The sequence below is a fragment of the Physeter macrocephalus genome, chromosome 21 (genome assembly GCF_002837175.3).
Source record: "Physeter macrocephalus isolate SW-GA chromosome 21, ASM283717v5, whole genome shotgun sequence".
In the NCBI taxonomy this organism is placed as follows: Eukaryota; Metazoa; Chordata; class Mammalia; order Artiodactyla; family Physeteridae; genus Physeter; species Physeter macrocephalus.
In genome coordinates this window covers 31,775,118-31,799,452 of record NC_041234.1, presented here as the reverse complement: position 1 = coordinate 31,799,452, position 24,335 = coordinate 31,775,118, and the positions used below count along the sequence as shown (strand labels likewise).

Here is a 24,335-nt window from a genome sequence, read left to right as displayed (position 1 = left end):
AGGCACTGGCAGGCTTTAGTACAGGATATTTTCACAGATGTCACTGTGCATACTAAATAAGAAATGTGTTCCCATCTCAATTATTGTAGATTTACATAATGCAGTCCCAACTGACCTTAGAATCACTTTATTTGGCAACCTCAAGAAAGCAATGCTTGTGTGCCTTTGGAACTGGCTGGATATCTTTTTTGTCTGACTGATAATTCAATTTACTCACTCTAAAAAAATTAAACTCCACATTGAGCATATTTATACTAAATGTTATGAAATCCTGCATCTAGAATCTGACTTCATTAGAACAGTAATAGAAAATATGCTTTTTAAAAAGTTTTATTTTTTGAAAAGGTAGTACATCCACATAGTACAATTTTCAAAATTCTGAAAGGATATACAGTTGTCTCCCTCCCAATTCCTTCCCTCCAGCCACCCACTTCCCCTTCCCTTTCCCAGAGGTAATCAGGGTTCCCAGCTTCTCGTATATCTTTCCAGAGATAGTTTATGCATATACACTCAATTATGTATTCACCATTTGTTCTCCTTTTTACTTACAAATGGTAGCATATTATCCTCAGTATCCTGCACCTTGCTTTTCTAATAATGTATGTTGGAGGTCATCCCACATCACTACACAAATGGTGTCCAAGTTCTCTTTATCCATTTTTTTTTGTCTACCTAAAAGGTTGCTGTGCGAACATTCCAGGATTTCAGGAGCCACGTGGAAAGCTTCCAATCTTTTGTTTTCACAAACAGTGCATCACTGAATACCTCTGTGTGTTCATCATTTTGTACATGCATGAGTATATACATTCCTAGAAGTGGAATTGCTGGCTCAAAAGCCATGTACATTTATGGTTTTGATTGCCTTGGAATCATTCCTCATTGAATAAGAGTTTTTCCTGGACTTGTTTGCTGGAAGTTCATGTAAGGGAAGAAATGGGGCCACATTCTAGGCAGATCAGAGTTTTTCTAACTGGAATTACTTTTGCATTTGGTAGGTTTTTCAGACTTGACTTTCCAGAGTCAGTAAATAGGGGCAGCTGTTGGGTTCTTCACAAGAACACTCCCTTCTCTTTCCCCAGTCCCTGACAACTGCTCCTCTCATGAGTATAGACTACTTTCTGCAAATATGGCTTGTCTGAGCAATTCCTTGTTGAGGCCCCTGCCTGTCTCTCCTGAGACTCCAAATGAGTCTAGGAAACGTCCCACCTGCCCATGCTCTCTGTTACCATTGTTATGTATCTATTTGGTCTTGCACTCAGCCTAAAACTTGGCTAAGAGTCCTTACCAGTGCTATCTCACATCCGCAACCTTGAGCACTCCTCTCTAGCCTTTGAAATCTCCTTGCATTGGTGCTTTATTTCCTCTGCCTCTGGCAGCCCTCTCATCAGGGTTTCAGCGATCTCCTAATTTTGTCAGATACAGAGATTACACGTCCACTTCTTTTTCTCCTAGTAGCTTTTGGGTGAAGACTGAGATGGAAAGAAAAGAAGGCTGACTTTACTCCCCATATTTAAACCAGAAGTCAGAACATACTTTTAAAATGTTTACTTAAACTGACAAAACTTTCCTTCAGTGAAGATAACTGCATTGTTGACTCTCTAATGTGCAATGAGCTTAGATTTCCGGGTATGGACTTTCCCATGGGTTTTCTTTCCTGTATGTGTTCTCTGATGTACAATAAGATTTGACTTTTGAGTAAAGGCTTTCCCACATTCTGTACACTTATAGGGTTTCTCTCCAGTATGAGTTCTCTGATGTACAGTGAATGTTGATTTTTCTCTGAAGGCTTTGCCACACTCAGTGCACGCATAGGGTTTCTCTCCTGTGTGTGTTCGCTGATGTATTATGAGCTGTGACTTCTGGCTGAAAGCTTTCCAACATACAGGACATTCATAGGGCTTCTCTCCTGTATGGATTCTCTGATGTATAATGAGCTTCGACTTTTCTCTGAAGGCTTTGCCACATTCATTACATTTATAGGGTTTTTCCTCTGTATGCGTTCTTTGATGTATAATGAGATATGATTTCTGGGAAAATGCTTTTTCACATTCATTGCATTCATAGGGCTTCTCTCCTGTATGACCTCTCTGGTGTAGCATGAGATAGGATTTCTGAGAGAATGCTTTCTCACATTCATTACATTCAAAGGGTTTCTCTCCTGAATGAGTTCTTTGATGTACACCAAGGTTTGACTTTTGGGTGAAGGTTTTCCCACATACATCACATTCATAGGGTTTCTCTCCTGTATGAGTTCGCTGATGCACAATGAGGGTTGACTTCTCGTTGAAAGACTTCCCACATTCCGTACATTTATGAGGTTTCTCTCCCGTATGAGTTCTTTGATGTATAATGAGAGTTGACTTATCACTGAAAGTTTTCTTACACTCATTACATTCATGGGGTTTCTTTCCTGTATGAGTACTATGATGTATAATTAGATCAAGCTTCTGTACGAAAGATTCCCCACATTTGGTGCATTCATAAGTTTTTTCTCCTGTGTGGGTTTTCTGATGGACAATGAGGTTTGACTTCTGAGTGAAGGCTTTTCCACATTCATTACATTCATAAGGTTTCTCTCCCGTATGAGTCCTGTAATGTATAATGACAGTTGACTTTTCTCTGAAGGCTTTTCCACATTCTGGACACTCAAAGGGTCGCTCTCCTGTATGAGTTCTCAGGTGTATAATGAGCTGAGATTTTTGGCTAAAGGCTTTTCCACATTCTGTACATCCAAAGGGTTTCTCTCCTGTATGAGTTCTCCAATGTACAATGAGATGTGACTTCTTGCTGAAGGTTTTCCTACATGCAGTACATTCAAAGGGTTTCTCTCCATTTTTAATTCTCTGATGTAGACTAAGACCTTTCTTTTGCCTGAGGGTCTTCCCACACTCTTTATATCCATAGGGTTTTACTCCAGGAGTTGTTTTCTCATACTCAGTATGGAAGAATAATTTTGTACATTCATTATCATGTTTCTTTCCTGCAGAGCTTCTACTAAATAAGTCTAAATTATCTACCATATTATATCCAAATGACTCATATTTATGGGGCCTTTGTATTGAAGCAACAAGGTTTGTACTCAGATGAAGTATGTTTCCAAATTCATTATAGTCAAGGCCACTCTTGGTGGTAATTGTTTTCCTGTCAGGGAATCCAACTTGCATCAGATATTTATCTTGGTCATCCTGATGCTGTCTCTCAAACTGTTCATCAACCTGGCAGGCTTCTTCTAGAAAGAAGTACAATAAACCATCTTTATACTTTGACATTATGGAATGGACCTTCTTTAGAAATGCCCTGCCATATGAAAGCTGATACTGATATCTTATTTTATGAGTACCTGGAGAGAGAATCACAGCCATCAAATCCTGTTCTTTTACTAAACTCCCACCTGCTAGCCTTTTTGTTACCAAAAACAATCTTACCCTAACATCTCAGTCTTTCTTACCTCTACTTTTACATCACTCTGGGGATATTATCACCCTTTATTTATCATATGATCTCTTAACTGTTCCTGACTTACACTATTTCCACCTAGACAGAAATACAACACTGTGACTCGTGGACTCAAATCTTACAACAATCCTGAAACCCACATTCTCAGTAAATGAGAGAAATATCTAGAATAATTAGCCTTACAAAAACAAAGAAACCTAAATATCTTTGCCCAATTTGGATTCACCTTTGTATTCATCCAAGTTTGCATTCACAGTTCTTCAACACCACCTTCTGCTTCTGTCTATACTAATTCCACTAAAAACTCCATCTATTATTAACTCCAAACCCTTCCTCGTGTTTCGTCACTCACATAGCCCAGTCCTCCATATTTTGCTATATTCAGAATCTAGATAACTTTCAAGAAGCAGTTCAGTCTTTTCAAAAAAGCTTAAACTGATCTTCCTCAATAACTTTAACTTTCATTAACTCTAAAGTAGTCAGTTATCTGTACCACTCATTTAGACAGTTAAAATTGCAAGGCCTTGCCTTTAATATACCATACTTCATCAATTATAAGATGCATATTATTCCACATTATAAAACCTATGAATCCAGATTCACCTTACAATCAATGACATGTCATAAATTAATTGGTGGCAAATTTTATTTCTCAGTGGTGTCTTAAAACCAATGGTATCCTGGACAGTAAATACTTTTTGCACATACACTGAATTTTTATTTTTTGTAGTTTAATTTTCTTCTCACCTTTTCCTAAACTTTTATATGAAAAATTTCAAACGTATAGAAAAATTGAAAGAAGAGTACAATAACTACTCATATTACCACTTAGATTTAATAACAACATTTGATAGTAATACTGAATTTTAAAAGGGATCATGCAGCTGTGGCTTCTCTTCCTATGACTTCCTTTCTCTCCATAGTAAAGCACTAGTTCTTAACTGAGAGTGAATGTCATCATCATAAGAAAAACTTTTACAAAATACATTTGATGGGACCCAAGCTCCACCAAGGATCTACTGAATCTGGACCTCCTTAGGTGGTTAAGAAGCAATATAGCACATGTGGCTAGGGTCATAAGTTCTCTAGGCCAGGATCAAATCCTGGATCAGACTTTTACATGTTCTGTGACCTTAGGCATATTAGCTAATCTATTTGCATCTTACTTTCACACCTGGAAAACAGGAATTATAACAGTACCCACCGAAATGTAATGTTTATGTACAGCACTTCAAATGTTTACTAGAACAACAACTACCACTACTGCAATACAGCTACTACTATTATGATTGAGTCACTACATTACTATAAAAAGAAGTAAGGACTATCTCAGTACATTTAACATGTTCTTGAATTAACTGAAAAAAGAAGGTGTATAAAAATAAAAACAGTAAGCTACCATTTTTCTAAGGAGGAAACAAATATATAAGTATATATTTAAAATAATATAGGCTCATACTATAAAAAACAATGGAAGGATAAATCTTTAAATTTTAATAAATGGTTATCTATGGGGGAAGGAAGAGAGAGAGTAGGATGGAGAGGGAAAGAGGCTGGACTTCTTTGAATATACCTTGTTTTCTAGATTTGATTTTATTTTCTAGGTTTGATTTTGGAACCAAGTTAATATTTTGCAAATATTTTATATACTCATAAAGCAAAATTGAAAACAAAAGGATTCCCTAATAGTAATAAATATCCCCTCATCTGTATTTCCTAACAACCATGCTAAAAAGTCTTTGATTCTCAATGGCACCAACATGATTACCTCAACTGATTCAACCCACTGTACACATTCAGCAGTCTCAAAATAATATTAACAATATTACCATCAGATGTAAGATTAAAAAATTAAAAACCTTTAAGTCCAGAATTTGATTTGGAAATATACATTTGAATACATGATATGTCTTTCTCTTAAAAATCTTTTTTTACATAGTTCCTAGCTATGTCAATGAAAAGGCCTAGAAACAATTCCCTAACATCCAAATTGTGGTCACAAAACATTATTTACCACTAAAAAGAACCAAGGCTCCTTGGAGAAATGGCTGATTCCAGGGCAGAGAAAGGAACTATATAATATGAGCCTGGAACATCTTGTAACAACAGAACGCAAGGAAGCTACCAAAGACTAGGGACCCAACTTGAAGGGGTTTCCACTGGCCAGAGATAGAGCAGTTTGATTTATAATAAGGATAAGGCAATGGATCAAAACATAAAAGTGTTTAAATCCATTAAGTCCATAAATGATACTCCAAAAAGACATACTAGGCTTTGAATGATGCTACAAAACCAACACATTTTGAAAACTGATAAATGGAAAAATACATGTAACTCATATATAACCAAATACAGTTGACCCTTGAACAATGCAGGGGTTAGGGGCACTGACCCTCTACACAGTTGAAAATCCAATTGTAACTTATAGTTGGCCCTCCATATAGGTAGTTTCTCCTCCTAGTCTGCGGTCCCACATCCGTGGATTTAACCAACCGCAGATCATCTAGCACTGTACCATTACCATTGAAAAACGCATATAAGTGGACTTGCACAGTTCAAACCTGTGTTGTTCAAGAGTCAACTGTAATAGATGGAGGGCAATCCCTCTTTATTGAAGTATTCCAGCTAATCAACAAAGAAGGAAAGTTCTTGACAGAAAAATGCCAACTTACAAATGTAGAAGGAATGATAGAAAATGCACCATTTTTCCAACCATCTTAGTAATAATTGATTCAGGCAAGAATCATCAGTGAACGTTAAAACCACTGGGTAAAAATTTTGGAGGAACAGGATATTCACACAGTTTGGCAGTTCCACAAAATGTTAACACAAACAGCTATCACATGGTCTAACAACTCCACTCCTATGTATGTTCTCAAAAGAAATGAAAATGAACATTTCAAAACTTCTACATGAATGTTCATAGCAGCATTATCTATAATACCCAAAAAGTGGAAATAACCTAAATGTCCATGAACAGAAAAATGGATAAACAAAATGTGGAATATCCATACAAAGGAATATCATTCCGCCATAAAAAGGGATGACACATGCTACAATATGGACAAACCTTGAAAACATGCCAAATGAAAGAAACCAGACATAAAATTCCACATTTTGTATGGTTCCATTTATATGAAATGTCCAGAATAGGCAAAACTATAGAGATAGAAAGTAGATTAGTGCTTGCCGGGGGATGGGGGAATGGAGAGTGACTGATAAGGGATAGGAGTTTCTTTGGAGGGTGATGATAATGTTCTAGAACTAGATAGTGGTGATGGTTAGACAGTATATTCTGTGAATATACTAAACATCCTGAGTTTTTTAGATTCACTTCAAAAGAGTGAATTTTATTGTATGTTAATTATATCTTAATAAAGCTATTGTTAAAGACAGAATCAAGATGCTTTAGGAGAACAAATCTGATAGGAATGTCTAAACTGGATGGAACCAGGTAACCCAATCTGGAATTAGAGCATTAGTGCCTAGGCCTGTGACTCATGTGGGCCTGGCTTCAGATGAGCAGTGGGAGGTAAGAACGATAGAAGTGGCAGGGCGTGGGGCCGAGAGATTGTCATTTACAAGACAACTTTATACAGGGAAATGGAGCTGTGCAGAAACTTATCGGTGAGCACCAACTTAAGGAGAGTGGTCTGGTGGGTGTAGGATAGGGGAGGGGGTGTCAGTCGTAGGTGTTCATGTCCCTGTCCTCCAACAACCATTCCTGAGATATTCCTGAAAGTCCTTTCACAGGTCCTCACCCCTGACTGACAAGCTGGGACCTTCTGTCCCCATAGCCTGAGTCAATCCCACTTACCTGGAAAGCTCCAAATTGGGATTTTTCCTTCTGGCAGGCATGGCTCTTCTACCTCCAATTTGAGGATGAGATCTGGTTTGGTAACCTGCTGCCCTGCTAATGAGAAATGACAGTGATACCTCCTTGGTCTTCAGAACCTCTGAGAAAAAGGAAGGTGGAGTTTGGGGCAGTACAAGTGATATATTACTTGACACAATGGTCGTCAAACCAATTCACCTGAGTTTTGAGTTCACAAACACCTTGTCAGGAAAGCAAAGGGGGAAAAGGAACTCTGATCCATGGAATTTAATGACAAACTATTCAATAAGTTCAGAGGCCTTGCAAGTTTCCAAACTTGAGAAAGGAAAGGCGTTCTATCGGACAGAATAATCATAAACAGCAAAATTACCTGAGGAAGCCATTCTTACCCACAGAGACCAGGTTGCTGTAAGTCTCCAGCATCACATCTCTGTACAGGTTCCTCTGTGGAGGGTTCAGGTACTGCCACTCCTCCTGGGTGAAATCCACAGCCACATCCTCAAATGTCATGAGTCCCTATAATTGCACATTCTTTTATTCTAATATGCTTACCACTGGGTAATAAGGATGGAATGAATGTAGGGGAACTTCTGACTGGGTTCCCAGTTCATGATGATAACTTAATACAGGATGCCTATCAAATTAGTGACCTACTTTGTGGGAAAAAAATCACAAGTCATGGTAGAGAAACTATTACATTAAATAACAGAATATTTAAGACACTGTGGTATTAGCACAAGGATAGACGGATAGACATATAGTCCAGTAGAACTAAAAAGATAATCCAAATATGTACGGACACCTGAGTTATGATAAAGTTGAAACTGCAAAAAAATGGGGACAGGATGATATTTTCAAGTAAATGTGGATGGGTTACCAGATATGTATATGGGGACAAAAATGACATTTAACCCCTTAACTCTCACTATATACAAAAATCTGCTACAGGTAATTTGTAAATCTAATGTGAAAGGTAACACAATGAAGTGTCTGGAAAATAATATAGGAAAATGTTTTCATAAGCTTGGGGTAGGGAAAACATTCAAAAACAAGACATGAAAAGCACTACTCATAAAGGAAAAGACATACATGTTACAAGATTAAAAATACAGCAGTAAAGGCAAGCTATAGATGGGGAGATTATCGGCAGCTTTCATAAGTGATAAAGCGTTCTGATCTGGCACATATAAAATAACCCCTACAAATCAAAAGAAACATACAAATAATGCAGAAAAATAGACAAGAGATGTGAATACATACTTCACTACAAAGAAAAAATAAACATATGGACATATGTTCTATGAACATAAAGAAAATATACCCAACCCTGTTAGCACTCAGGTAAATGAAAATTTAAGCCACATTGAGACACCACTTGGCACCCACCAGAAACATTATAATTATATGACTAAAATGCCATAAGATTGTGTTGAAATGGGAACTCACACACGCTGTTAGTAGGAATGTTAAAAACTGGTATAACTGCTTGGGAAAACAGTTTGGCATTATTTACTAAAGTTAATGATTTGCAAACACTATGACCCAGAAATTCTACTCTTAGGTGCACACTTTAGAGAAAATCATGCACATGTGCTCTAGAAAACAATTACAAGGATGTTCACAGAAGCACTATTTCTAATACTAAGTTGTGGGAAAAATCCAAATGTCCTTCAACAATACAGTAGGTAAATTGTGGCACAATCTTTCAAAGGAGTACTACGTGGTAATGAAGAGGAATGAACTACAGCTGCATATCCAACATAGATGAATGTCACAATTGTACTAATGAGCAAAAGAATCCAGCCACAAAAGAGCACATACTGCATGATTCTATTTATATACAGTAAGAGAACAGGCAAGCCTAATCCATGATGTCAGAAGTTAGGAGAGTGATTACCTTTGAGGCTGGTATTGATTGAAAGAAGGCATGAAGGGGGATTTAGGTCGTGATTTATGTTATAATCTTCACCTTGACCTGGGGGTGACTCCACAGTGTGTTCACTTTGTGATAATTCATCAAGCTGTACACTTATAAACTGTACTTCATGTATGTTATAATTAAAGGTACTTTATATCTTTATACTTAAAATTATTTTTGACAAATGCAAAGGCACTTTGATGGAAAATGGGAGTTCCCATTTCAACAAATGGTGTTGGAACAATTGGATATCCATATGCCAAAAAATAAAAATAAAGAACTTCAATCCATACCTCCAACATATATAAAAATTAACTCAAAATGGATCACAAACTTAAATGTAAAATCTAAACCTATAAAACTTTTAGAAGAAAATATAAAAGAAAATCTTTTTAACCTTAGGTTTGCCAAGTATTTCTTTGATGTGACACCAAAATTCAAAAGACACTGTTAAAAGAATAAAAAGCCATGGAACGGGAGAAAATATTTACAAATCATATACCTGACAAAGAAGTTGTATTGAGAATACATAAGAACTAGAACTCTCAAAACTGAAAAAAAAAAAGGCAAAAGAGACATACTTTACCAAAGATATATAAATGGGAAATAAGCACATATAAAGAGGCTCAACATCATTAGCCATGAGGAAACTACAAATCAAAACCACAATGAGCTACCACTACATACGTATTAGAATGGGAAAAGAAACTGACAATGCCAAGTGCTGGTGATGTGGAACAACTAACTGGAAGACTCATTTATCATAGATAGGGGTGCAAATGGAACAGCCACTTTGGAACAGTTTTCTAGTTTCTTATGAAGTTAAGCATATACTCCCATAGGACCTGCAATCCCACTCACAGGTATATTTACCCAAGTGGAAAGAAAACTTATGTAAACCCAAAAACCTGTACATGAACATTTATATAGCAGGTATATTTGTAATCACCAAAATATGGAAACAACCCAAATGTTTTTCAACCAGTGAGTGAAAAACAAACTGTAATCTATACAATGTAATACTACTCAACAATAAAACTGAAAGAACTAATGATACATGCAACAACATGGGTGAACCTCAACTGTATTATGCTAAGTGAAAGAAGCCAGACTCAACAAGCTTCGTACTGTATTATTCCATTTATATAACATGGGAAAGGCAAAACTATAGAGACCAAAAATATATCAGTGATTACAAGGGGCCAGGGTGCGGCAAGGGTTGACTACAAAGGGGAAATACAGTTGACCCTTGACAACACATATTGACAATCTGACAACACAGATTTGAACTACATGGGTCCATTTATATGCAGATTTCTTTCAGTAAATATACTGGAAAAATTTTTGGAGATTTGCAACAATTTGAAAAAACTCACAGATGAATTGCATAGCCTAGAAATATTGAAAATATTAAGAAAAATTTAGGAATGTCATGAAAGCATAAAATATACGTAGATACTATTCTATCCTTAACATAGGCATATGGTGATATTTATATAAAATTAATAATGTGTTAGTTTTCCTACTATTTTATAACTTTGCTTTCAAAGAATTTTATTACCGTACAGTATGCCCTTCTCTCTCATAATTGGAGAAACTGCTTATCAGCCTATCATCACAGGTAAGTGGGTTTTTAAAAAATGTAACAATGTTTCCAATACTGTATTATGAATATGACTGTAATACTGTATGCCATAAAATTATATAACAATTCATTCATTAGTATATAGGCTAAGCTACCATGAAGCAATGATATCAACTACACTATGCTACCATAAAGCAATCATATTGCTGCTTCTTCGTTATCAATGTATGGATCATTATAACTGTAAATAAATACGAATTTCTTTTTCACATTATCTTTTCATTGTTGATGTCATGTTAATAATCTGTATAACATCTACAGTATTTTGTATCATATAAGACAATATTAATGTAGGTACTGACAGACGTGATTCATCTTGTAAAGAGACGACACAAACTTAAGTATTGACAAATACAATGCAGTACTGAACATGTATTTTCTCTTCCTTATGATTTTCTTAATGACATTTCCTTATCTCTAGCTTACTTTAAGAATACAGTATTTAATACATATAACATATAAAATATGTGTTAATAGACTGTTTATGTTATTGGTAAAGCTTCTGGTCAACACTAGGCTATTAGCAGTTAAATTTTGGCAGAGTCCAAAGTTATACGTAAATGTTCAACTGTGCAGGGAGCTGGAACCACTAACCCCTGAGTTGTCCAAGGGTCAACTGTATTGGGAGGCGATAGAACTGTTCTACATCTTCATTGTGGCAGCGTCAAAACTTGCAGAGTTTGCCAAAAGATGCAGAACTGTATACACTGAAGGCCTATTTTACTGTATACAGATTATACCTTAATTTTTTATTGAAAAAATTAAGGATCCTCCAGGTAATTTAGAATAACTTCACCTGTTAAAGGTGAAGTAGTTAAATCCAAATCTCTTCACATATCCTCCAAAAAACTGTACAGATCAATATGAAGAACAAATAAAACTACACATAACCTATACCTTCAGTATAACTTATAATAGAAAATAGAGAGTACTATACACATTTCTAATTACGTATAATTGAAAAACAAATACCAAATTCCAGCTCAGCTGGCTTTCAAATTACTGCAACAAACCTTTTTGGAGTGTGAGAAGGGTATGAAGAAAACAGTCAAGAGAACAGAGAGGGGATCAGAGAACCTAAGAATGAGCTGAAATCAAAGCTTAGAAAGAGAAAATCTACCATAAGTATAAAAACTGAAAAATGGGCTAGATCAATCACAGCACCAGCTATAAGAAAGGTATATGGGACCCAAGGTGGCAGTCACAAAAAAGCATCGCCTCCAAGGGAGCAGATGATAAAAAGGAATGAGGAAGAACCATGTGGAGATTGGGTTGTAAAGGGGAAAAGCTAGAGGGGGAAATTGAAGGTCATGTGAGACAAAAAATGACCTAAACAAACTAAAACAAGTCAGAGCACACACAAATGGCCCCTCCACAGTGCCAAAAGTCAAGTCTCCATTAAGGGAACTGCAGTTTGCCTCACTGACAAAAGAGGGGGCGCTTAAGCCAAGAATCGTGCAAGTCACCACAACCTCCAACACTGTCCTTAAATAGATGAAAACAGTGTGCATCCATTCAAAGCTTCTTTGAGAACAATAGAAAATGAGAAAATATTTCAGATGATAAGAAATTCACCCCACAATGGCATTAGCAAAATGACAGAGTAGGCAGCTCCCAGCCCTTAGCTTCTCTCCCACTACCACCCCAAAAATAAAAATTAAAAAACAAGCAGAAAAGTGTCAGAACCAACTTTGTCAAAACTCTGGAAAACAAAGGTTTGCAGTAACCACATGGAATCAAGAAAAAGGCAACTTAAAAGATATCAGGAAAACTTCATGGCATCTTTACTTGCCCCTCTCCTAAGGGACAGCAGTCTTGAAGCAGCAGCAGCCAATGTTCCCCATGTGGGACCCCCAACCCCTAATTCTAAAGGAAGCAGAGCAGACCTTATTCACAAATTAGTGTGTGTCTGTTCTAACCTGTCTGGGGCTACCAGAAAGACTGATGCAAGGTGCTCCTCTCTGTTTCACCTAACTCTGAACTCAGGCCAGAAAGCAGTAGGCATTGCTCTTAAAGGCTGCAAGGCAAACTAACAACCCAGAGATGCCTGGGACAAAAGATTACAGTCCAGACAGACAACAGACTGCCTAAGGCCTGAGAGGAAATACTGGGGGGGGATTCTTTGGGAAAGTAGGACATTCAAAAGCACCCATGTACAGGGGAATGTAGAAAGCCACACATATGCCCAGGATAAGACTCATGCTCACAGGAGACCTTAGAAGACTCTAACTGCTCTAATTCTTCCTGAGCATAGAAAAATGAAAAGCTTCCAAATTTGTACAAGAACTGAGTATAAATTTGACACATAAACTCATTTAAGGTTGTACAAAATAGGAAAATGCAGACTAATCTCACTTATGAACAACAGTGCAAAAAATCCTAAATAAAATACAGTTAACCCTTGAACAACATGGGGGTTAATCTACGTATAACTTATAGTCAGCCCTCCATATCAGTGGTTTTTCACATCTGTGGATTCACCAATCATGGACTGTGTAGTACTGCAGTATTTACTATTGAAAAACATCCACATATAAGTGGACCCGAACAGTTCAAACCCATGTTGTCCAAGGGTCAACTGTATAAGCAAAAAGAATAGATCCACATTAAGACAATAATACATCATAACCAATTAAAATTTATTCCAGGCATACAATGACAGTTCAATATTAGAAGATTCATTAACATAAATCACCATTAAACAGACCTAAAGAGAAAACTTACATGATTAATATAATTAATATAAGAAATGCTGATACAAAAATATTGAAACAGAATTCAATAACCAATCCCGATTAAAAAAACAGTAAAGATTAGAATAAATGGTAATATCCTTAAAATAACCAGATAGGAAGGAAGGGAGGGAGGGATGGAGGGAGGGAGGAAGAGAGGAAGGAAGGAAGGAAGAAAGGAAGGAAGGAAGGGCAGAAGTATGTTTTACATAGGGGCCTTGAGTCACCATGAATAGCATAACGATGTAATTTTAGGTGGGGGCTGGCCACACCAGAAAGACCGACCAAATGATTTAGGGTGGGGGCTTTGGGTCACTCCCAGAGGGGCTGGAGACAGACAGCAGCTACATGGACAATCATGCCTATAAAATGAAGCCCTAATTAAAAACTCTGGGGGACTTCCATGGTGGTCCAATGGCTAAGACTCTGCACTCCCAATGCAGGGGACCCAGGTTCAATCCCTGGTCTGGGAACTAGATCCCACATGCCGCAACTAAAGATCCTGCAGGCTGCAACTAAAAGATCCTGCATGCGGCAGTAAAGATCCTGAGCGCCACAACTAAGACCCGGTGCAGCCAAAATAAATAAATAAGTAAATATTTACCAAAAAAAAAAAAAAACTCTGAACACCGAGGCTCGCAAGAGCTTCCCTGGTTGACAGAACTCCATGTGTACTATCACACATCAATGCCAACCACACAAAGTCATGCACCCTGACTCCATGGGGAGAGAAAAATGGAAGCTCCATGTCTGGTACTTTCTGGGGCTCTGCCCTATGTACTTGTTCCCTTGGCAGGTTCCAATCTGTATCCTTTCCCTGTAACAAGCCATAACCATGAGTATAACAGCTTTCAGTGAGTTCTGTGAGTCCCTCCAGTGAACTGTCAAACCTAAGGGTGACCTTGGGGACAACCTAAACTTGTAATTGGTATCAGAAGTGAGGGTGGTCTCTTATCGGGGCAGTTCCCTTTAACTTCAGAGTTGTCCAACTCTTCACAGATAGAATGATAGAAAGTCACAAACATGTAGTTATCCCTAAGTTAATTTATAAATTTAATGTGATCCCAATTTAAAAAACAAGCTTTTTAATGGTACTAAACAAGGTAGTACTAAAGATCATATCAAAAATAAATGTGCAACAATAGCTAGAAAAAGTCTGGAAAAGAAAAACTGTGAGGAAGGGAGTAGCCCTACCAGATACCAGAACATACTCTGATGCAGGCATTCTCTCAAAGCACAGGGTGAAAGACCCACTTTTTAATAAATGGTGCTGGGTCAACTGGAGAGCAATTTGGGAAAGGCTAAATTGGATCCATACCTCATTACATACACAAGTATAAACACCAAATGGATCGGGGGCTAAATGTAAAAAACTGAAACCAAACAAAGTACTAGAAGAAAGCATGGGTGAATGTCCATATAACCTGAATGGAGGGGAAGACTTTCTAACTATGAATAAAAATTCAGATGTAATAAAAGATTAATAAATACAACCACAAAAATATAAAAACGCTTTGGCAAGTCCAAAGACATAAGTCCAAAGACAAATGACAAACCAGTGGGGCAAATCTGTTGCAACATGTATCACAAATAAAGATTGCTATAACATATATCACAGATAAAGATTAATATCCTTAATATATAAAGAACTCTTAAAAATCAAAGGGAAAAGAAGAACAAATATGTGATAGAAAATTAGACAAAAAACATAAGACAATTAACAAGAGATATAAAAATGGCTCTTATAGATATTTTATTTATTTTTTGGCTGCACTGCGAGCTTGCAGGATCTTAGTTCCCCAACTAGGAACTGAACCTGGGGCCATGGCAGTGAAAGCGCCGAGTCCTAACCACTGGATCGCCAGGGAACTCCCATAAATGGTTCTTAAATATATGAAATTACATTCAACTTTACTCATAATAATAGTAATGCTAATTAAAACTACACAGAGATACCATTTCTTACCTAGCAGATTGGAAAAACTTAAAAGCCAGACAATATACTCTGTTGGTACAGCCATAGAGAAACAGGTACTATCACACATTGTTGGTGGGAATGTTAAACAGTACAACCCTTATGGAAGGGAATTTAGCAATATCTAATAAATTGTGTTTACCCTTTGACCCATCAATGCCACTTGTAGGAATTTACATAGAAGATATACTTACACAAAAAGGAAACAACTTATGCACAATATATTTCATTCCAGCATTATTCTTAATTGCAAAATATTGAAACAACCAAACTTCACATGTACATAGAAGAATGGTTGAACAAACTTGTACATCCACTAATAGAATACTATACAGCTATAAAAATGAACAAGTCACAGAAACAGAACAATCCAAAGCTCGTATGAAATCACAAAAGACCCTGAATAGACAAAGCAATCTCGAGAAAGGACAACAAAGGTGGCGGCATCACACACCCTAATTTCAAACTATATTACAAAGCTATAGTAATCAAAATAGTATGGTACTTGCATAAAAACAGAACATAGATCAATGGAACAGAAATAGAAGGCCCAGAAATAATCCCATGCATAAATGGTCAATTAATTTATGACAAAGGAGCCAAGACTATACAATGTGGAAAAGACAGCCTTTTCAATAAATTCTAAAATAAACTGTGTTGGGAAAACTGGACAGCCACATGCAAAAGAATGAAACTGGAGCACTATCTTATACTATGTGCAAAAATTAACTCAAAATGGATTAAAGACTTGAACATAAGACACCCAAACCATAAAATTCCTAGAATAAAACATAGGTAGTAAGCTCCTTGACACTGGTCTCGGTAATGATTTTTTTGGATTTGACACCAAAAGCAAGGCAACGAAAGCAAAACTCAACAAATAGGACTACATAAAAAATAAAGAGCTTCAGTACAGCAAAGGAATCCATCAACAAAATGAAAAGGCAACCTACCAGAGAGGAGAAAACATCTGCAAATCATATAACTGATAAAGGGTTAATATCCAAAATATATAAAGAACTCACACAACTCAGTATCAAAAAAACAAACAACCCAATTAAAAAATAAGCAGAGGACCTGAATAGACATTTTTCCAAATAATACATACAGATGGCCAACAGGCACATTAAAAGATGCACTAATCATCAGAGAAATGCAAATCAAAACTACAATGAGCTATCATCTCACACCTGTCAGAATGGCCATTATCAAAGAGACAAGCAATAGCAAGTGTCAGCAAGGATGTGGAGAAAAGGGAATCCTTGTGCACTGTTAGTGAGAATGTAAATTGGTGCAGCCATTAGGGAAAACAGTATAGAGGTTCTTCAAAAAATTAAAAATAGAATTACCATATGATCCAGCAATTCCACTTCTGGGTATTTATTCAAAAGGAAACAAAAACACTGACTGGAAAATATATATGCACCTCAATGTTCACTGCAGCATTATTTACAATAGCCAAGACACAGACTCAACCTAAGTGTCCATGAATGGAACAATGGATTAAGAAAATGTGATACATACAAACACATACGCACACACACACACACACACACACACACACACACACACACACACACACAATGGAATATTATTCAGTCATAAAAAAGGAAGGAAATCTTTACATTTGTGACAACATGGATGGACCTTTAGGGCATTATGCTAAGTGAAATAAGTCAGAGAAAGATAAACACCATATGATCTCACTTATATGTGGAATCTAAACAAACAAACAAACAAACAAAAGAACCCTCATAAATACAAAGAACAGATTGGTGGTTGCCAGAGCCAGGTGGTGGAGAGGGGGGGTAGACAAAATAGGTAAAGGGGGTCAAAAGGTACAAACTTCCAGTTATAAATAAGTCCTGGGCATGTAATGCACAGCATGGTGACTACAGTTAATAATACTGTATCATATATATAAAAGTTGCTAACAGAATAAATCTTAAAAGTTCTCATCATAAGAAAAAAACGTGTAACTGTGTGATGATGGATGTTAACTAGACTTATTGTGGTGATCATTTTGCAATATACACAAATACCAAATCATTGTGTTGTACACCTGAAGCTAATATAATGTCATATGTCAATTATATCTCAATTAAAATGAATGTACAAATGAATGTACAAATGAATGTACAAATGAATGTACAAATATGTACAAAAATGTACAAATATTGTCAATAATATTGTCAAAAATATTGACAATATTTGTAAACATACATGGAGCAATTTCTAGGTTATATTGTTAAGGGAAAAAAGCAAAGTGCAAAAGACTCTATAAATAAAGTATACTACCTTTTTGAGTAAGAAGGAAGGGGAAATTTTTAAAATATACCTTTATCTGCTTCTTTTAAAAAGAAACACTATAAGCATAAATCAGAAGCTAACAAGATTGGTTATCTCCAAGGTAGAGTGAGAATGGGGTAGAAGGTACAGGGGAGAGGTGACAACTATGTGTATATATTTCTGTAGAGTTTTATCTCTTCAAATCCTATTAACATTTTACATATAAAGAATAAAATTAAATCAACAAAAATGGAAAGAAAGAAAATCTAAAATGGAATACAAACAGAAAAAATGAACCTAACTGTATACCAAATAAATAACATAAGCATACTAGATAGGAAAAAAACAAACCAAAAGGAAAAATTAATTCAAGTAACTTCTAAACAGAGTACCTTTGATTACATATCCTCAGTATAAAAGGCATGCAAACAAATCATGTACTGTACTCAATAGGTTGATTTTTCACAGATGTGGGTGCAGGAATTCTGATTCTACTTTCTGCATATTGTAAGACTGAGCAAATGAGTCAATATATTGATGCTAGGACCCAGTGCTCTCACTGTTGGTGAAGGCAGATGCAAATATGGAATGAGAGAGGTCTAAGAAGATTCCTGGGATATTGTATGAATTCAAGGTGTGTGTGTGTGTGTATATACAGACACACACATACATACACAGACATATAAATAGAGACACACACACAGAGTTCACTGAAAGGGCCTAGACGTAATGACGCCCAGCAGCAATGAGCACACTCAGCACCCAGATTTTGATTTCTATAAATAATTATTTACTAACAGGAACCAGTGCTTCTTGAAGAAATGGCTGATTCTAGGCCTGGGGTAGGGAAAGTAAAAGATGGAGGCTGGAACATCTTATTATGTCGAAACTAAGGAAGTGCTCAGAAAATTATCGGGATGTGACAAAAGGACACAAAATCCAGCTTAAAGGGGCTCCCACTGGATAACTCAGGGACAAGTGAGCAGCAAAATAAACAGTGACAGTAATGGATTATAATCCACTGAAAAAATTAAAATCCATAAAAATAAAAATTGTGTATTACTGATATAAATAAATAAATAAGAAGAGGAAGCCCCACCTGCTAACACCATCACTTACCTTGGGCATTAGGATACCAACATGTGAATTTTGGGGGCACACAAACATCCAGACCATAGCAAAGGTCAACAAACAAAAATCAATCATATTTCTATATACTGGCAATGAATACTCGCAATTGAAATTTTAAAAACAAAACCATTTACAATGGCTTAAAAAATGAAACATGCCATGTTGTTATGGAGTGAACTGTGTCCCCCCGCTAAAATTCTTAAGTTGATGCCCAAACCCCCAATGTGACTGATTTGGAGATGGGGCCTTTAAGAAGGTAATTAAGGTTAAATGAAGCCATAAGAGTAGGGCCTAATCCAACAGGACTGGTGTCCTTCTAAAAATAGGAAGAAACACCAGAGCTCCCTCTCACTCTGCAGATGCACAAAGGAAAGACTGTGTGAGGACAGTGAGAAGGCAGCCGTCTACGAGGAAGAAAGTTCTCACCAGAAACCAACCCTGATCTGGGACTTCCAGCCTCCAGAACCGTGAGAAAATAAATTTCTGTTGTTTAAGCTACTCAGTCTGTGGCGTTTTATGGCAGCCTGAGCAGACTAATACACAATGTATATTCCCTGTATGTTGAAAATTACAAAATGTTGATGAAATCAATAAAAGATCGAAATAAATGGAGAGACATACTGTGTTCATGGACTGGAAGACACAACATAATAAAGATGTCAATTCTCCCCAAATTGATCTATAGGTTTAACTCAATTCCTATCAAAATCCTAGCAAGGGGACTTCCCTGATGGCGCAGAGGTTAAGAATCCGCCTGCCAATGCAGGGGCACAGGTTCAAGCCCTGGTCCAGGAAGATCCCACATGCCGCGGAGCAACTAAGCCTGTGTGCCAAAACTACTGAGCCCGCGTGCTGCAACTACTGAAGCCCACACGCCTAGAGCCTGTGCTCCGCAACAAGAGAAGCCACCGCAATGAGAAGCTCGCGCACCACAACAGAGTAGCCCCTGCTCGCCACAACTAGAGAAAGCCTGTGCAACGAAGACCCAACGCAGCCAAAAAAAATAATTAAATTATTCTAAAATTGATATATAATGACAAAGGCAAAGGAACAAGAATAGCCACAAATTTTTGAAAAAGTAGAATAAAGTTGGAGAAGTCATACTACTTGATTTCAAGACTTACCATAAAGCTGCAGTAATGAAGACAGTGTGGTACTGGCAGAAGGTTAGATACACAGATCAATATAACAGAAGAGAGTCGAGAAACAGACCCCATAAATATGGCCAACTGATTTTTGACAAACCATAAAATCAGTTCAATGGAGAAAAGATGGTCCTTTCAACAAATGGGGTTAGAACAAATAGAAATCCGTTTGCAAAATTATGAACCACGGGCTTCCCTGGAGGCCCGCGTACCGCAAAAAAAAAAAAAAAAAAAAAAAAAAAAAATTATGAACCACGACCTAATCCTTACACCTTACATAAAAATTAATGCAAAATGGGGGCTTCCCTGGTGGCTCAGTGGTTGAGAGTCTGCCTGCCAATGCAGGGGACACGGGTTCGAGACCTGGTCCAGGAAGATCCCACATGCCTCAGAGCAACTAAGCCCGTGTGCCACAACTACTGAGCCTGCACTCTACAGCCCTCGAGCCACAACTACTGAGCCCATATGCCACAACTACTGAAGCCTGCGCACCTAGAGCCTCTGCTCTGCAACAAGAGAACCACTGCAATGAGAAGCCCGCACACCGCAACGAAGAGTAGCCCCAGCTCGCCACAACTAGAGAAAGCCCGCCCACAGCAACGAAGACCCAACACAGCCAAAAATAAATAAATTAATTAATTTAAAAACAACTCAATAGTGATAAAACAAACAATCCAATTTAAAAATGGGCAGAAGACCTGATTGGACACTTCACCAAAGAGGATATGTAAAAAGTAAATAAGCATATATAAAGATATTCAACATCATCGGCCATTAGGCCAATGCAAATTAAAGCCATCATGATATAACACTACACAATAGAATGAGTAAAACTAAAAACGCAGTTGACCCTTGAACAACATGGGTTTGAGCTGCGTGGGTCCACTTATACATGGAGGTTTTTCAATAAATGCATACTACAGTACTACACGATCTGCAAGTTAGTTGGAAACACACATACAGAGGGCCGATTGTAGGTGGATTTTCAACTACTGGGGGAGTCAGTGCCCCTAACCCCAGCGTTGTTCAAGTGTCAACTGTACTGACAATACCAAGTGCTGGCAAAAATGTGAAGCAATTGGAATTCTTATACATTACTGGTGGAAATGAAAAATAATTCAACCATCCTAGAAAACAATTTGGCAGACTCCTAAAAAGTTAAGCCGTACACTTACCATATGACCCAGCAATCCAATAGTTACTCTAGAGAAATGAAAACATATGTTCACACAAAAACCTGTGTATGAATGTTTAAAGTAGCTCTACTCACAACTGCCAAAAACTGAAAATAATTCAAATGTCTTTCAAAAGGAGAATGGATAAATAAGCTGTGGTACATCTACATCATGGAATGCCACTCATCAATAAAAAGGAAAGAACGATGGACACACACAACTTGGCTGAATCTTCAGGGAATTATACTGATTGAAAAAAAAATCTAATCTCAAAAGGTTACAGACTATGTGATTTGATTTATATCACATTCTTGAAATGGCAAAATTCCAGAAATGGAGAACAGATCAGTAATTGCTAGAAGTCTAGGCATAGGGTGAGGGGGGGAAAGGGATGGATGTGGCTATAAAAGTGTAACATAAGGGATCCTTGTGGTGACGGAACTGTGTCTTAACCATATCAATGTGAATATCCTGGTTGTGACATTGTGCTATAATTTTGCAAGATGCTACCATTGATGCAAACTGGGTAAAGGATACATGAGATCTCTCTGTATTATTTTTACAACTGCATGTCAATCAATTGTTGCAAAAGAAAGTTTAATTTGAAAAAAGGAAAGTTATATACTGTATGATACCATTTATATGACATTCTTGAAGAGATAAAACTCTAGTGACACAGAACAGGTCTGTGGTTGCCTGAGGTTACAGGGAGAGGAGGATATGACTAAAAGGGGTTGCATGAGGCAGGTTTTTGGCGGGATGAAACTATTCTCTATCCCACAGATTACTTATAACAATCTACATAGGTGTTAACATTTATCGACCTGGACAACAAAATCAATTTTACAGTACACTAATTTTAAAAATAAAAAAAGTTTAAGTGAAAGAAAAAAGATGGTGGGCTGTGGGTGCCTACAGGACTTTGTCTCTGGCCAAATGAGAATCAAAAGTCCAACTGAGAAAATTACTTCAGCAAAATCATTTGGAAGACAAACAAATTCCCTAAGATATTTCATTCCCAAATTACATCTAGATACTATGTCTCCAGCTCACTGAAGAATGCTATAAGGAATATCTGCAGGAAACCAGAGACTGCATTTATCATTAGGCTGTGATTGAAGACAATTCCACCATCCACACGAAGATTCAGCAAAGAAATGCCTTGAAAGGCAATTGCAGGAAACCTTTACTTCCCTGAGGGATTGATGTGTTCTCTCCTTGATGAGTAAAGTGAGCCAGATTACCTCTGGCTGCCAGAGGCTCAAAGAGAAATTTGCAACTCAACTAATATTGTACAGCACGTAACTGTCTGTTGCCCTAAGTCATTTGTCTACATTCTAATCTGGCCTTGCTGCTGTCTCATCTTCCCTGATTCTAACGCTTATTTATAAGTAATTTTCTCTTTTATGCCTGAGATTCCTACATCGCTCATCACATTCATGGTAAAATAAAAGAAGGAACAGACAATATCCTTACCTGGGGTTTGGCCATTTCCTGCTCTTCTTGGGAAAAGACAGAGATGTGTGAAGCCTGAGCTAAAAGAGTGGAGAAGTGGAGAGCATATGAGAGACCCCATCAGGCTTCCAGTGCCCAGAATTATCTGCCTAGAAATCCCCTCACAAGAAGCTGCTCTGTGGAAGTTTGGGCCACCATGTGGTTTTAACAACCACTTGTGTATTCTTGAGACTTTTCCTCATGTGAACATCTAACACAAAAGGTTTTCTTCTATATATACTTGTGTACTGACTCAGAAATTGTATTTCTAGGTATTTTCCTTAATGAAATAATGTATCATAATTTCTCTGTAAGTACTTTCATCTCAGCATTGACTTTAACAATGCCAAACTTAAACGATCCTCTATGACCCATGATATGGGATTAATAAGGAAATACAAGGGATAAAATTCTATGTAGCTGCTGAAAATAATGTTATATGGTACTGTACACTTATTATCTGTATTTTCTGTATATATATCTAAATTACAAGTTTTTTAAATGTTACAGAATAAATGTTCTTTAAGCTGAATCGCAGTAACTTCTAAATGAAAAAAAAGGCAGGTTATCAAACTTCAGGAACCCATTTTAAAACCATACGTTAAATGTTTAAAAATGCATATCCCTTATACACACTAAAAAGTGTCTAAAGAATTAACATTTAAACAGAGGGGGCTAAAATTAGTTCTCTTTTATTTTCTTCTCTATTTTCTAATCAATCTATAATGCAAATGTGTTACTTACGTGTTAAATGCCAAAAAAACCCCACTGAACTTTAACACTATTATTCCCAGGCGTTTTAAGCCCGACACCCCCGCCCCCGCCAGACCGCACAACACCAGACCCTGCCCACCCCTCCCAAGCCCCAGGCTCTGCGTGAGGCCCCTAATCAGGTGAGTTCTCTCTGTTGCCTCTTCTTGCTTTTCCTCACCTCACTGGGGACGTCTTGCCCAGGAGCCAGAAGGAAGCCTTCGGGTGCAGATTCACTTCAGCTGGAGCATTCACACAAGGCCCCTACCTCGGGGCTCGGGCAAGGGGAGAGGAACAGAGGGAGAGGCGGGGGCGCCTAAGGAGGAGCTTGAGGGGTGCGTATGAACCCTTAGCGCAGGTCACTGTGCTGGAAAATGTGTAAAAGTCAACGTTTAATATGCCCCATTCAACCCCGAATAGCCCCATAACTTTGTCTACCATTGAGCCCACAAACCCTCATTCGCTGACCTCTCGGTCCACCCCACAACCTCCCACATCAGTGACCCCCCAAAACCCGCTTCATTCGTCCCCCAGAACTCCCCATCACTCAGCCCATCACCCTACCACTCGCCCCCTCAACCTCTCTCTCGACACAGACTTTGTGCTCGCTGCAGAGGAGACCGTTACGAAAACTGGCCCCGAGAAGCACTTCCGCTTTGGGACCAACTCCGGCTCCGCAGCCCAGAGGGCTGCAGCGGCCGGGTGTGCGCACGCTCAGTGGGGGCTTTGAGCCCGCGTACACCAATAGTCAACTTGGGACCCCCTCCCGCCTGCCGGACGCGAATGCGAC

The 24,335-nt window shown here is 37.7% G+C and overlaps 1 protein-coding gene across 1 annotated transcript; it reads right to left on the bottom strand.

Annotated features, from left to right (window-relative positions):
* Nucleotides 1-463: 463 nt before the first annotated feature.
* On the bottom strand, nucleotides 464-24,335 carry ZNF182 (zinc finger protein 182). The gene is made up of 6 exons (XM_007122939.3): nucleotides 24,144-24,335; nucleotides 23,727-23,912; nucleotides 22,778-22,836; nucleotides 7,681-7,807; nucleotides 7,274-7,369; nucleotides 464-3,229 (listed from the first exon to the last, which is right to left on the bottom strand). Exons 3-6 carry the CDS (start codon nucleotides 22,790-22,792, stop codon nucleotides 1,599-1,601), a joined length of 1,869 nt encoding a protein of 622 aa, XP_007123001.2. The 5' UTR covers nucleotides 22,793-22,836; nucleotides 23,727-23,912; nucleotides 24,144-24,335; the 3' UTR covers nucleotides 464-1,598.

Bases quoted from the DNA above. Each gene is read 5' to 3' on its own strand.
- ZNF182 (XM_007122939.3), bottom strand. The intron at 7,370-7,680 runs GTAAGAATGGCT...ATTTCTCATTAG, and splicing joins CAGCAACCTGGTCTCTGTGG to CAGGGCAGCAGGTTACCAAA. The intron at 3,230-7,273 runs GTAAGTGGGATT...ACTTCTTTCTAG, and splicing joins CCCAATTTGGAGCTTTCCAG to AAGAAGCCTGCCAGGTTGAT.